The sequence below is a fragment of the Sander vitreus genome, chromosome 13 (assembly GCF_031162955.1).
Source record: "Sander vitreus isolate 19-12246 chromosome 13, sanVit1, whole genome shotgun sequence".
NCBI classification, from domain to species: Eukaryota; Metazoa; Chordata; class Actinopteri; order Perciformes; family Percidae; genus Sander; species Sander vitreus.
The window spans coordinates 9,570,897-9,586,437 of NC_135867.1; the positions used below are offsets into that span (position 1 = coordinate 9,570,897).

At 38.2% G+C, this 15,541-nt stretch overlaps 1 protein-coding gene across 7 annotated transcripts in view; it reads left to right on the forward strand.

Annotated features, from left to right (window-relative positions):
* Positions 1-1,132: 1,132 nt before the first annotated feature.
* LOC144527477 (prolyl 4-hydroxylase subunit alpha-2-like) overlaps positions 1,133-15,541 on the forward strand; it is a 33,300-nt gene continuing 18,891 nt past the window's right edge. For 4 of the 7 annotated variants that reach the window (XM_078265518.1, XM_078265521.1, XM_078265520.1 and 1 more), the window contains exons 1-5: positions 1,133-1,277; positions 1,654-1,853; positions 10,406-10,511; positions 12,330-12,426; positions 14,033-14,184. In XM_078265518.1, the coding sequence (XP_078121644.1) occupies positions 1,794-1,853; positions 10,406-10,511; positions 12,330-12,426; positions 14,033-14,184 (415 nt within the window). In that variant the 5' untranslated portion in view covers positions 1,133-1,277; positions 1,654-1,793. Of the gene's footprint in view, positions 1,278-1,653; positions 1,859-10,405; positions 10,512-12,329; positions 12,427-14,032; positions 14,185-15,541 lie in introns of all 7 variants that reach the window. The other 3 variants (XM_078265523.1, XM_078265519.1, XM_078265522.1) reach the window with 3 other exon arrangements.

A 15,541-nucleotide genomic window follows, 5' to 3' on the forward strand; every position in this document is an offset into this window, starting at 1 on the left:
TGTTGAGGTACAAAGTGCTTCATCAGGTGTGCGATATGACACATGTAGCAAATTGCTCTTCCAAGGCAAAGGCATTTGGTCTCCTTACAATCCTTTAATTACGGTGTCCTCAATCTTATTCGGTGTTAATAAATTCCTATAATGGTCCCACTTGCACATTATACAGAAACATCAGAGACAGGGGAGGCACAGACACATAACACAGAAACTTCAAGAACAGGAGATAATTGAAAAGCCTTGTCCAAATGTTTTTTTTTCTCCAGATGGTGTTCAGCACATCCAGAGAACAAGCCCAGAACCAAACTGTAAACGTGACGGATTGCATGGATTGCATTACCGTAATTATCCTAAAAGATGGAATTGTACTCATAGATTGTACTACATGCACAAATGCGTTTGAATGTCCTCTTACCATTCTTTTGTTTTCTGAATTCAATATATTCAGAATGTTGTTACTATGGTTTTTGTCAGTCCATAAATACTTTTGGAGCCTGAATGATGATTGGCCTACCTTAAATACAAGTTTAAATAGTTCCCTATATATCAGAGGGAAATATGTTTAACCTTTTAATGTGTGACAGCTTTATTTACTAGCTCTTTGCAGGTTCAGATTGTACATGGAAAACAAATCAAATAATGTGCATTTAAATAGAACAAACTGCCCAATAGCATATTAAGTAGTTCAAATAGCCCCACCACAACCAGGTAAAACATTAAAAATAATCCAATAATATGATAGCCTATGTAATATAGCCTTACATTCTGAAAGGGGTAATTCTGTGTAATGAGTACTTTTACTTTTGATACAACTTCCAATAGCTTAATGCTGTAGGCCTACTGTTTCTTAAGTAACATTTTGAATGCAGGACTTGTAATGGATTTTTACACTGTGGCATTTTTAAAGGTTGCGAGTAGCCTACTTCTTTCACCACTGGCTTGTAAAACCTTAACAGGTCTTGGTATCCTGTTATTGTGACTTCTTAATTACAGCATAGCACAAACCTAAAGGAACTTTAACCCCCTATACTGTGTAAAAAAGCTCAGAAATCAGATCTTACGAGGCGTTCGTAAGGGCAACACAATAACACTCGAAGAAGAATGTCCCTGCGCGTCTAATCGCAGTATTAAGGTCAACCCCTCCAGGAGGTTCTGTACGTGGCAGCGGATCTCTGTAGCTACCCCTCTCTGTACTACTCATAACCCCGGGGTGCCAAGTGAAATTGCGTCCACATACCAAAGACGTGTGACGTTACTCTTTAAGACATTAGAGAATAAAGGTAAGATAACGTTAAATATTGTATATTAGCCCTTCTTTACATCATCGGAAGGGGGTATCGTTTAACTCGCGTGCCTAGCGAACATGCTGGGATGGTTGTCAATAACTGGGTCCAACAGGTTTTTTTTCGTGATACCAGACACTTAAGACCTTGTGGTACCGACAAGGTAAAGTAACAACGGCTCATTCGTTTCGTTAGGTATGTGTTTATTTCCGACATGTTTGTTATTGTAAGACTCCGCGAAGCAGTCGTGTTATAATGTTACGCAAGGAAAGGGGAGAACGTTTTGAAACTTTGCGAGAACTTTGTGGCGGAACATCTCGTTGTTTATTACGCACACTTTTGGCGCAGTAAACATACATGTCTGCACGTGTAGCCTACTTCACAGGTTGTAAGGACATTCACGGACCCGAAAGAGCTCAAATGTTGGGAATTTCTAGAAACAACTGGCTGACGTCACAGGGACGGCTAGCATCCAGTTGAAGATGATGAGCAGACCCGGGCTCTGAAGGCGAGATGCAGCTGGAAAAGTCATTTTCGACAACTAGAACCCAACTACAATTCACAAAAAGCCAGGTGTAGTCTGTATTTTTTTCCTAAAGAGTCTGTTCAGTCATAGCAAAAATAAAAAAGTATTGGAACTACTTTCTACAAAACAGATAGTCCCAATAAAAAGGGTGTCAACAGTGAGAACTGTGGATTATCCATAGTTAATGGGGGTCTTTGGAAAGAGATGTTGCTGGTGATATTGAGTACACTAAGGTAACTATGTGGATAAAAAAAAAAAATGCTCCAAAAGGAAAGACATTGGCTACAAATGTCTGGCACAAAGTATCACTGTAAGCAGTCCCAGGATAAAGGGTTATATGCACGCCAGGTTGATGATGTCCTGTAGTGCTTTATTTATAGCCTAGTACAATGGCAATACTTGGATGTTGCAGCCATTAGATTTGGTATAAATGGAAGGCAACAAATGGAAGGAGGCCATTAATCTGTCAGCAGTAATTGGGCTGAAAGGCAGGTGACATGTAAATTTATGATGATGTCTTGCTAGATACAGCTGAAACAAGAGAACTGTTTTATTTTTTTATGTGAGTCTCTGTCTGATGGTCTCCCCTTTTCTAGTATGTCTATTTTCTTTTACTAAGCAGCAGCCAGTGTCCAAGTCTGGTTGTGTCTTTTTACCATAAATTTTGAAGCAATGCTTATCTAAATGCCTGGGTGATTTATATTGATTACAACATTGGTGTCTTTGTTTATTAAACATTATTTATATGATATGAGCATTCAGTGTTTTCATACCAGAAAAAGCTTTTAGAAGTGAACAGTGTTTTAGTGTACTCTTGAACATAAAAAAACTGTGTGTGTTGCTTATGTAAACTGACATATTCCCTAATATGTGAGTCTGTAAACAACACAGCATCAGGAAATAGATTACTGGTGCTACTCCGTCTAGCTGCCACGTTGGGGTGTTTAGTCACGTTCCGGGGCACCGAAGAACATTAAGAAATGGTTGTCCCTTAAAGTAAAATAGATCTAGCCTGTTTTTAGTTGCAATATGGCTGCAGATGGGTTTTTTCTGCTCTCATTGTATGTGAAACAAATTTGCTTTAAAGTAAACCACATATGGTTAGCAGCAGTCTTGCTTCACACTTGCATGACGAACACTTTTTAACCCTTTGCTTTATTCAGAGATGTTCTACATTCCCTGATATTACATTGCATTACATTCATTTGGCTGATGCTTTTGTCCAAGGCGAAACTAGATGTGTAGCTCACAGGTCAGCTAAGCTATGTTGGGAATGCTCACTTCCATTGTCTCTGAGACTAAAATGCCAATGTAAGCAGCCTTTCTTTTGTTGGCTGGCTGTGTAAAGTTGCGAAATTGCTACAAAACTAGAAATGATGTTCATTATTCATCCTTTGTGATGTTTAGTGGAAGTGAAAGTCGAAGTTGTGCACTTAGTTTGACTCTGCCTAAACAGAGATTGGACCGTGCTTAGAATGCATCTGGTGGTTAATACCGATACTCAGCAGAGACCAACCATCCAGGACAGCTGTTGTCTTCGCAAATAAGATCTTGAATGTCACATGATCTGTAACAGATTTATGTTAATCTAAGTTAAGTATAGTCTAATTGAAGAGGAGCTGTTCTTGTTCTACCCACTGTAAAATGAAATTCCTGGAGCAACACCAATGACAAGCAAGTTAAATCTCCCTGAGTCTGACAGGCAAGGATTGTTTGAGCATGTTCACAGCCTGTGGATACTGTGTGTGCACCTATGTGGCACATTATATAATGCATGTTTCAGTAGTCTGCACGTGTGTTAGCATGCCCGTCTTTTGTCTATGCCTGTGAGTGGGGGGTACATGCCAGTCCTATTTACTGATTAACAACAGTCAGAAAAACAGCTGTTAAGCATCTACCATTTCGTGTTTATCTCAGTACACCATTTACAGCCTACACAGTGGAGAGAGTTGGCGAGCATCTTGTCTAGCTTATCAGTTTTCCGGCATGCAACTCCCATTCTTTAGTCACATAGATGACTGCTTTCTTACTCCCAGCTAGTTTTATCAAAATACTGGAATTTGGTTTTCACTGCCAAAATGTAGTGAAGATGGGAACTGCTATGATGATACCTCTGCAAGCAAATATATTCTGTAGATATGACTTTGAAAGCCAAGTAATGTTTGTACAACACATTTCCTACAATTATTCAAGGCTTTAAAAAGTCTTAAATAGGTGTTTTACAACAGTATTGAACAATTTTCCTCAGTTGTCATGACAACGCTCTCTTACTCACATCAGCCCCAGTACTTTCTGCTTTTTGGCTTTGCTCTTGTTTGCATTTGCTATGAAATCATATTTTTTATACTCTCCAGGAAATAAGGATGATTCCTCTTGATCTATGATTTAATGTGCTTCCCCTCAAAATGGAATAAGAGTATTTTAATAACTTCCTCAGTTGGCACTTGTGTGACCCAGGACAGCTGCTGCTCGTTCCAGCCAGGTTTTTTCTCCGTGGATTTGATGTCAAGTAAGGAACGAAGCAGGAAAGAAGAACAGAACAACTACAGATGTTGGGAATGTTACTGTCTTAGAACACGTTTCCTCCTAAGTAACCCCTGCCCCATTGCAGACCTTGAATCCTCCTGCCTGCTTTGCCAGAGAGAGTGTAATTGTGGTTTCTTATCTCTCATCTGGAGCCACACCTCCATGTAAAACGGAAAAAGTTTGATTTCCAGTGTGTCATTACGCACCAAGATTGGAGATTGGATGAGCAAGAACACCGTTTTTCATCCAGCAGTTTGTGTTATCTTAAATTTTGATACTTTTTGCTGACCTCCATTGTTTTATTTTTAGGAAAGGGTAGATGGATTATTGTAGCCTGACATCTTTATACAATACATAGAACACAGGTCTGCAGCAGAGCAAGACATGGTGCACTGTGGGTCTATATTCAAAATACAGCGCCTGGTCCTGTCCTCTCATGACCTGTCGTATCACATCCTGTCCTGTCCTCAGTGCTATTCCCTACATTTGCCAGAAATGCCAGGCGAGGGTCAGGAGGAGCCGGGAACGTAGGGTAATGAATCTAACAGGCCTCTTTCCAGGAATGTGACATGGGTGTTACAGCCTGCAACAACAGGCAAGGCTGTGTTTGGGCTAAGCAATGGCACAGGCTGTAGATTACACGGAGAGAGATTTGGATCTTTCATTTGTAGTTTAGATCTATAGTAATAAGCATCACTTGCATACAGGTTAAGGCTGAAAATAGTGTTTTTGCAGCCCAAATAATTAGGGCAGTGCTTTTGCACTGATGTTGGTATGCTTTTTATGGTCCAGGACCGTCCAATCGCCATGTGCACCCAAGCAGTGGTGGAAGAAGTATTGTGATCTTTTACTTAACCTTCTAACACTGTTCCGGTCAAAAATGACCGATTTACACATTCCCTGTACCATAAATATGGCATTTTTCATCAGATTGCCTCAAGACCTTATGATATCCTTCACAAAAGGCATTTGAACACATCAAATTCATTGTGACTACTTTCTTTGAATTTTTAGTGATTTATTCAACTTGTTGTTATTCAAAATGTTTTCGTTTACGATTAAAAATGTCCACCGTAGGAAATGAATGGGAAAGAGTATAATTTTCAACCAGGAGATGAAAGACATCTCCATACACACACTCCTACAACTTTCCTGTGCTTGTGTGCCTATTCTACACATGAATCATACTTTCCACAAGAGAGCTTAAAGTAAATTATGGGAGGCCAGTGTTGAACTAATATACTTCTCCCCCAATGTAAACCACACCTGCCAAACAAATTAATCTTGTGTAAATTATAGGAACCCATCTCTTTCACATACTCCTTCTACTACTCCTCTTCACATGTCCTTCCCTCACATGGAACACACCTTTCCTAAAGCAGTTTAGTGTAAATTATGGGAACCCACTTCTTTCCCGTGCTTGTGTGCCCCTCCCCCCACGAGAAGAACATTCCAAATCAAACAATGTATCAATATCTACTTCTTTCTCGTGCTATGTGCCCCTCTCTTCACCAGAACAACATCATATCTACTGACAGACTCTATATAAGCAGTTTTTATGTTGCTTTGCCCTCATTTCACTCTGCAAACAACATGAAGAGGCGAATGACAGCGATAGAGGCTCGGGACTATATTCTGGAGACACACACATGTTGTAGATGTTAATGTTCTAATAAGGTTCTTTTTACAATAAATGTTCTATTAAAAATACTTTTTGTCATTTTTATTGGTATTTATGTTAAAATAAGAGCAGTTAAAACTGTTCGGTGGGTAGTGCCAATATCCCGCACTCCCTTTATAATATCTTATCACTTTAAAAGACCAGATGGCCTCTCATAACCCAGAGAAGCAGAAACGACAAGGTCAGCTCATGAACTTTAAAGCCTCTCACTTTATTCTCACGAAAATATATCCTACAGTAGTTTAATTTATAATGAACAATAAAACGGCATTTTTTTTTTTTTGTGCAAAAATCTTAATGTGTAAAGTAACTAGTAACTAAAGCTGTCCGATTATTGTAATGGAGTAAAAAGTACAATATTTCTCTCTGAAATGTAGCGAAGTAGAAGTAGAAAATGACATGAAAAGAAAATACTCAAGTACCTCAAATTTGTAGCTAAGTACAGTACTTGAGTAAATGTACTTAGTTACATCCCACCACTGCACCCAAGCCAACTGATCACAAGGACCATGCATAACCAATATGTGTTCAGTCTTTTAAATAATCATGTTCCATTTTGTAGCTGTATTGTCTTACAGCATTATACTATTTTTTTCTTAAATTCTGTGTAATATGCAAATATTTTGAGAAGCAGGCATAGTTCTGTATATACAAGGATTATCCCAGACATTATCAGTCAAAAAAAAGCTTAAATCCATTCAATATGTTTAAAGAAGCTTGATTTTATTTTAAATGTAGCATTCTTTATTTCCACATTTGAGGAGTAAGTAAGCCTGTCTGTCCTATCGTTCCCCACCTGCTTGCAACTCCCAACAAGTTAGGACAGCTCTGCAGCTCTTCTACATAACACAGACAGAAATCTATGTCGATAAAAGTAATATGCTTTGGTCCAGTCCTCTCTGAAATGTTTGTTATACAGACACTGACCTATACACTTACACCCAGTGTGGTACATTCCAGTCAAATAACTGTAATTATAAATGCTAAAACTGGGTAAAAGCGTAAAAGTCCTTTTTATTTTTACCAAAATCGTTTTCATCAGCAAGTTGATCATAATGTTGGTGAAGTTATCAGCAGTTTTCTATTCCTTCTTAAGCTTTATCAGGCAGTTATTACAAACAAAACTTAAGCTAAGGACTCTCTTATCAGTTAATTTGGAGGCATGCAGGTTTGAAACATTTGTGAAAGCGAAATTAGAATTCACAGTGACTTGTATTATGTTTTAAAGCCGTTTTACAGCCCTTCACCAATAACACCTACTGTTGGTCAGTACCATATGGCATGACTGTCTCGATGTCTGCCTCATTAAGAGGATCCATTTGTCTCAAGTAAGCCAAATTCTACCTTCCATAATGTTTGTTTTACAAAGGATTTCACAAAGGATCCATCAAACACCGATTGTGCCATTATCAGTGTTTTCTTGGACATTTTGTCCTGAAAATATGTTGTAGGTGTTGGATGGCTTACTCCCTGATGGACATTATACTGGTGCCTTTGGGTGCTTTCACACCTGAGCTGTTTGGTTTGTATTAACTGAACGCTGGAGCAATTTGTTTGTTTGGAGTGGTGTGAAAGCTCATGCAAACCCTGGTGAGTACCAAACAAGCACACTTTGGTCTGGTTAAAAACGGGGGTTTCAGTTCAGTGCACTAGAGTCTGGGTCACTTTAGGTGAGAACACGATCCTACCCAAATATAGGACCGAACCCAAAACACAGTGCATTTAGCCTGCAATTTAAATTAATTTAACCTTTCATTACATTTTAGTCATCTGTGTAACAACAGATCATAATCTCTCTCTCGCTCTCTCTCTCTCGCTGTCTTGTCAGCTGCTCATTAGGGCTGCACGATATGAGGAAAATATCTAATATTACGATATGATTCACGATATTGGAGGGAATGATCGTTTTTGTATCATTATTCTCATTTTCACTGGAAATTATTAACAACGAAAGAAATTAAAATGATTATAGTGTGATTTTTGCGAGGACGTGTACCAAACAAAGATTTTTTTCGTCTGTAGGATACGATGTGTAGGCCGGGAAGTCTCTGCAGCACCACAATACTTAATTCAGAATGGTTTGACACATTATTTTGCCATTAACAAATATTGTGCCCCCTTGCGATTTGGATATTGCACTAGTCATGTAAGTGAAATGATTTCTTTTTCACCTGGAGGAGATTTCTCTTCAAGTTATCACCACAATAACTATTAAGGTGCCATGCTTCAGAACCTTTGTCTCTCTAAGCCTTTGATTAGATAGTAGTGCAGACGGAAATGTGTGTGTGTGTGTGTGCGCATGTGTGCTTACATTTGGAAGTATGGATGTATGTGCACGTGCATGTTTTACACAGATAATGGTAAACAGTCATCACTGAGAAGTGATGTGGTAAACCTGAATTAGACTAAATCCATGAGGAGAAAGTGGAGCAGTGTCACTTTTCACCTAAGATCACAAACAAGCATCTCAGTGCTGGACCGTGAACAGAGACTTTCTGCTAGGCGTAGAGCTGTAACAATTCCAAATTTTGCTGTACAATTAATTGTGTCAGAAATAATTGCGATCAACAATATAATCGTCCCTTTCAGTCAAATTTAAAAAATATTTATATTTGAATGAATTTCAGGATACATCTTTTGGTTATATCACCGTTATGTGACCCAGATAATGTATCACAAATACACAGCCTATGAAGTAAACCACGCCTCTTTTATTATCATAAAAGAAATTGTATTTTTTTCTTAAATGAACATAAAACTGACAATTACCACAACAGTCATACCCCCTAGGACCTTAGCTAATGTTAGCAATTAATTGTGGTTAAACAAAGAAATAACAATTATGTAAAAGAAATTGTGATTAGACAATTATGTAATAATTGTTACAGGCCTAGCTAGGTGATACGTCATTGTTTAGTTCTGCTTGTCAATTCAGCTCTGTTGTTGGCTCTACAGCAGCTGAAAGTCCACACAGCTCATGTTGCTTGCTTTGGCCCAAGATATCACTACTATATATTTTCAAATAATACTGAAGGAAATGTGGCAACTTCTGTCAAGAAAACCATAATACACCTTGAAACAATTGCTTCACACAGCTGTTTGTAGTGCTTTAAAAAAAACAAAAAACAATCTAATGTAATTTTTAGTGTTTGCTTGGTATTTTACACTACCTGCCCGGCACCAAACAGCAGACAGACACAGTTAATGACTACCTGGTTAACAAAGTGGAGCACTTTAGTAGCTGAAGAGAGAAATATTTTCCCCAGGAGTTTGTAGAGACCAAAAACAGAGCTAAAAGAAGAGTGAATATTGGACTTAGATTTGTCCGGTGGCCAGAAACACAACTCCAGTTGAGCGATAATGTTGCCCCGTAAATACTGGATGTTTAAATAGGTAACTAACAGATTCGCTATATCAACTTAAAAAATGACAATATGTCAATGTTGTGTTCACACGTGTTTCCACTGCCCCATCATGTGGCCCCAAAAAAATATTTATTGGCAATTTATTCATTGTAGCTCTATTAAAATAAATCTTACAATTCCTGTTAAGCATGTGAAGGACATAACACGTACTTGATTTGATGTTACCATTTTGAAAGTGAGTTACTTGAGAGTTTAAACAAGCTTTGGTTTATAATTCTATTACAAAGGACGTTGTCTGAGCTTTATTTAGTCATGGCCCTAGTCATCAACATTTTTAATTAGCCATCTGGTGGCCAATGGCCATGTTGAACAGAGTAAAACAAAGAAAAGGAAAATTGACTTTAACGTACACAAGACCTTACCTGGACTTTATATAATAATATTTAGTTCCTATGGCTGTGTGTGCTTATTTTGTAGAAACAATGTTAGAAACACTATTCTTTTTCCACATTGTCCTTCCTTATTCTCTCCTAATGAGAACTGGGCATAGAGGCTATTATGACATGATGCCTCCCAGCAGGATTAGTGACTCATTTATAGGAAACATACTGGAAACTTTGAATATTGTTAGACCGTCATCTAATTAAGTACGGAAACACACCATCACTGCATAAACTGTTGACTAAGGGTAATGCAAACTGCAAGGATATTTATATTTGTGGTTCAAGAATAAGAAGGTCATTTTGTAATCAAAATACAGTTTGCCAGTTTTTCATGGCCAATATGAAAACAAAGCACATTGGCAATTATATGGATGGACGGAATATTAAAGAGGAGAACAGCTGGATTTTCCACAGCTTGTGTTAAATGGTGATGGCGACTAGTAGGACAACATGCAAAACTTTATCCATAGATTTATACAGACAGCAAAGGGTAAAAAAAAAAATGTTTTGCAGGCATTGCATGAAAATAGGCTAAGATTTTATAACACTAATGTGACATGATGTGATTCTGTTTGTCCTTGCAGGTTATTGAAAGAGACAGAATGAGGAAGATCCTGTCTTTCATCCTCTGGGCTCTGCTCTGCTGCTGCTGCTGCTGGACAACACAGGCAGAGATCTTCACTTCCATAAGTAGGTTTAAAGAGCTAGGTGAACTTTTTTCCATCAACGCAAAACTTGAGATCCCTTATGGGTCGCTATAATCAAGGTAGACACATTTTGGCCTATAACTGAATGAATGTAAATGGGGAATTTGAAATTGCAATTTACTGCAGACCTTGCAGCTTGCGCGTCACATTTTATATGTAATACACCTCAGGACAAAGAGCTTAGCGCTATTTTAAGAATATTATTCCTGATTGAAGGCAGGCCCGTCTACTGATTTGTGACTTGACTGACTGTGCTTTACTCATAATCCAAACATTGCACCTTTGGCCACAATAAAACCAAGCATCTGTCAGCATGGCATTATTGATCTATCCCTTGCACTACTTAAAGGTGTCATGTGGAAGTTTCTTGTAAACAAACAAAAGTTGTATTTACATTCACCAAAACTAATTGAGTATCCTTGAGGTGTAACACATACCTTGAATGCATTTATTTCCTCTTAAACATTTGCAAATGTTGCAAAATGGTATTTTAAATCCAGCATTGTTTACAGCCATGTTTACTAGCTTGCTTTTTTGGCGCATTGCAGCGTTTCTTGGTGCATTACCATTGGCAGGACTGTGTATCGTGTCACATTGGTCCTTGGCCTGTGCACAGATGAAAAAAATTGCTCCATAACGCTACTAGAGGTCTTAAACTCCACAGGGTACCTTTTAACTAGGCTTTCTAATATTCATAATCAGAAAATTTAAAGCTATTTTTACTGTTACTATCTGTGGTAATACCCCTAAATAGGAACATCAGCAGAGTGCCACATAGATAGAAGGGAGCAGAGTTTGCGCTCAGGAATGCTTTTCTTTGCCATAAAAAAAAGGTTTTAGATGGAGGAAGTGGTTAAATCAGGCCAGTTAAATTAGTTTTTTGAGGCAGCCTGAATAACTTTTAACAGAAATAATTGTGGTCCACCTATTACTTAAATAGAAATTGTAAAAAAGAAAGGGGGAAAAAAAAAGGTTTTCTGCACAGTGTCACAGTCAGCATGATTTATGCAGATGAAATTAAGATCTCCTGACCCCACTTTAAAAGAAACAACTACAAATTCTCTGCAAAAAAAAAAACCCTAAACGTTTTCCTTTGTGCAATTTACCCTTCTTCATCTAATATGTGAGAAGAAGATCAGAGTATGCATCATAGCACTCAGGAGGAGTTAAACAGTCACTTAAATCACCTTGATTTACTGCACTTGGCTGGTCAGTTGTGCTGGTTGCATGCAGAAACAATGAAAGTGTTTGATTATTCATCTTCCCTGGTAACCAATGTGATTTTATCATGGTTGAATGTTTCCATGGAATCTTTTAAGATGCACGCTACACCCCAACTATCCTCTAAAAGACTCATGGATGAACGCCACGCTGTAGTTTGCTGAGTAATTCTACACAATCAAAGCCCCACAGTTTGTGGCTGAGGACTCTTTTGACCTCAGTGTGAGTCCGAGCAGTGTTACCAGAAATACATTTTATCAGTCGACCAGAAAATCACAACCGACCTAAAGGTTCTCACTGGGATTGTTAGTAGAAGCAACTCTCTCACATTACAGGACGTTTTTTGATTAAATGTTATGAAATGTTAAATGTTATTAAATATTGCTTGATGGAGTTTTTAAATTAGAAATAGAGAACATTCATCTAGGAAATACTAAATAAATACAATTAAATAAATCATTTTTTGACACTTTGACTTAGGAAATGAATAGGCGACACATCTTTTAAGAGAGAAAGGTGATGCTGATTTTATCTTTAGACACACCTCTCACTCATATTCAGCATCCGTCTCTCTCTGCAGGCCAAATGACGGACCTGATCTACACAGAAAAAGAGTTGGTCCAGTCTCTGAGGGAATACATTCAAGCAGAAGAGTCCAAGCTTGCTGCTGTCAAAAGGTACATTCGAACCTTGTGACTTAATAACAATCCAACTGTGTAATAAGTACTTCAAGTACTGTACTTGAGTACAATTTTGAGATAGTTTTACTTTTCTTAAATTGTATTATCATTGTATGCTTTTTTATGCTTCTACATCACTACTACATTTCAGAGGGAACCAGTGGTTTCCAAACTTTTTCGTTTGTGACCCCTTACAAAAAATGATTTGTTAGGAGTTCCGCCAGAGAGACCTTTCCCTTGTAGACTTCTCAGATTGTTTAATTTAAAGCTATAGTGCACAACTATTTTATATTAATAAATGTCCGTTTCATTCAAGCCATTGTCAAATGAGTTGGTACAAAGCTAATTAAGCCTACCAGCTCCACAAAACTCTCTCTGTATTTCTCAGTATGGCTAGGTTTACAAAATAGTGCCGTCCTTTGAGTTTCGCGAGCAGAAGCTGCGTTTTATGTCACCGCTGAAAAAGGACAACGGCAGCGTTCAGCTTTGGAGCCAAAGAGGACATACACATTATAAGATAATTACCTCTTCTGAAGAGTTCATCATGTAAATTAATTAATCCTCCGTGTTAGCAACTGCGTCGAGGAGGGGTGGGGGGTGCGATCACTGAAGGCTTACATCATGTGGATGCTCCGACAGTGTTGTTGTCATTACTAAGAATTCCCATTGGGGGCGACCGAAACTATACGCACTATAGCTTGAAGTAACTGTTTGAAGCCCAAAGAGGTAAAATTATCCATTATATCACAAAAAAGCAAAGATTAGAGGAAAGTCAGAAAAAGTCAAATACAGCTAATAAGCTTCTTCTTTCTTAATCCATTACTTATCTCCCGACCCCTCAGATTTATCTTGTGACCTTCTGGAGGGGCCCAACCCCACGATTGGGAACCACTGGACTAAACTATCCTACTGTGTGTAAATGTCAATTTAGACTTTTAACTTGTAATGGAGTATTTTTATAATCCTGGATTGGTACTGAGTACTTCTTCCACCACTGACCATAATAATGACTCGTTAGTGTCTCTGTGGCGTTGACAGGCTGCTCCTCACTGCTGTTCATTTTAGGCTTCATTTGTGTTATGTCTGTAAACAGAGATACCATGGTAATGATCTTGAAAAATATCCCTCTTTGTGGATTAATGTGTCAAAATCATCTTAATAGTACTGACACATATTATAAATATTAATAATATCTGTTTCATCAACCGTCAACAGCACTCAAAAAGTAAAGAAAACATTTATATCTGTTCTATCAACAAAGAGATGTGTTAATATTAACAGCCCTTTAACCATTTAGTGGTTAGAACTGTGGATGCTGTGCTCAGTGTTTCCTAGCTCATATTACCCTACTGTGTTCATAATGTTTTTGTTTAATTTGTACAGTACATGGAAAACATAGTGTAACACAACTTTAGTCTTTTTTTGTCAATACATTTTTACCAGAGTTTTCCATGTGACTGAAAAAGAGCAACAGAAAAGAACATTGGCACTCGCTTTTGCAGGTTAAGTCAATATGAGGTAATGTGTAGAATGAGTACAATGTATTTTAATATGTAGCTGTATTGGAGCTTTTAGTCTGTATGTCTGTCTGTCTGTCTCTTAGCTGGGCCACTAAACTTGATGCTCTGACCAAAGTGTCCACCTCTGACCCAGAGGGCTACCTGGCCCACCCAGTAAACGCCTACAAACTGATGAAGAGACTCAACACAGAGTGGGCTGAATTGGAGACTCTGGTGCTTCAGAATCCCTCTGATGGTAAGGCAAAGGAAAATGGAAGAAAGGAAGGGAGGAGGAGTTGAGCTGGGAAAGTGTGGTGTGACTGTGGAGCATTGATGTTCTCTGTGTGATTTGGTTATAAAACCATTCCATCTGGAGTCTGTTTTTTGGCCACATACAACTATGGGCCTGTTGCCTGACCAAGAGTATACAGACATTCACTGTGATAACAAGTTGTTGTGCTGTGTGTGACAGCTCAGACCAAAGCGTACCAAGAAAGTTATATTATTTTCATCCAGACAAGTTCCTGTTTGTCCTTTCTCTCTGCAATAACTAGTGATACATCTGGAAATAATTGTAGATTTTGCTTTAGTAAAAACTATTTTAAACAGATCAGCTATGTCTTTTATGCTGCCTTGGCCAAAACTGCATTTGTTCATTCCTGCCTTTTACATTGACATTGTAGGCATTGCATTCATACACATATCTCTACCTGAAGGGCAGCATTTACCACTTTTCTATGGGGCTTCTCTTAGCACATGCAGAGAGCAAGCAGCAACTATAAAATCAAGAGTGGATGTGAGCAGAGTGATTACAGCTTGGACTGCAGTGTGGAAATTTCTGCTTAACTGCTCTGGTCAACTACTCTGCTCCCCCAATGAACAGAGAGAGAACAGAGACATGTTTTGCTATGTACAGCTGTTCCTCATCTCTGTATATTTTGGCCATGTTCTCCCTTTGTTTGGGTGTGTGTCTGGACCTGAAAGTGTGTGTGTGTGAGGCGGATAGCATGAGCATGAATAGTGTGTCATACCTGTAAATCTGTATATGTGGCCATTAGTCAGTAAGAGATGGAAGACATACAGTATTTTGATTTAGTTTTTTAATGTACTTTTATTCTTTATGCTTTGGCAACACAGATGTGTTCACATGCAATGTCAATAAAGCATGTTGAAAGAAAAATTGACACTGAAAAAAAAGAGAGAATTTGGACCTTAGCCAATCATACATGATTTATGATATAGGCTCATACATCTAGATTACAGGTGCCTCTGCTGAATACTACAGAGCTTGTACAAATCATAGAACATTTAATGAGAACGTCACATCAGCCCTCATAAGAGTTTCTTTTATCATTTCTCACAATTTACTAAGCAGCAGATGGAGATATCAGAAATGTAGTAATGAAATAAGGGGAATATGGAGGACCACAAATTATAATATTTCTCCAATACTTGTTAATAGTCGTCAATAGCCCCACACAAGACAGTGAAGACACTAAACTAAATTTGGTTGACTGGTATAGGCAGTATGAGAAGGATAATATTGGGGCATCTGAGTGAAGACAGGGGCTCTGATTGAAAGAAAGTATTTACAGAAAGTCAGGAATGTTTGA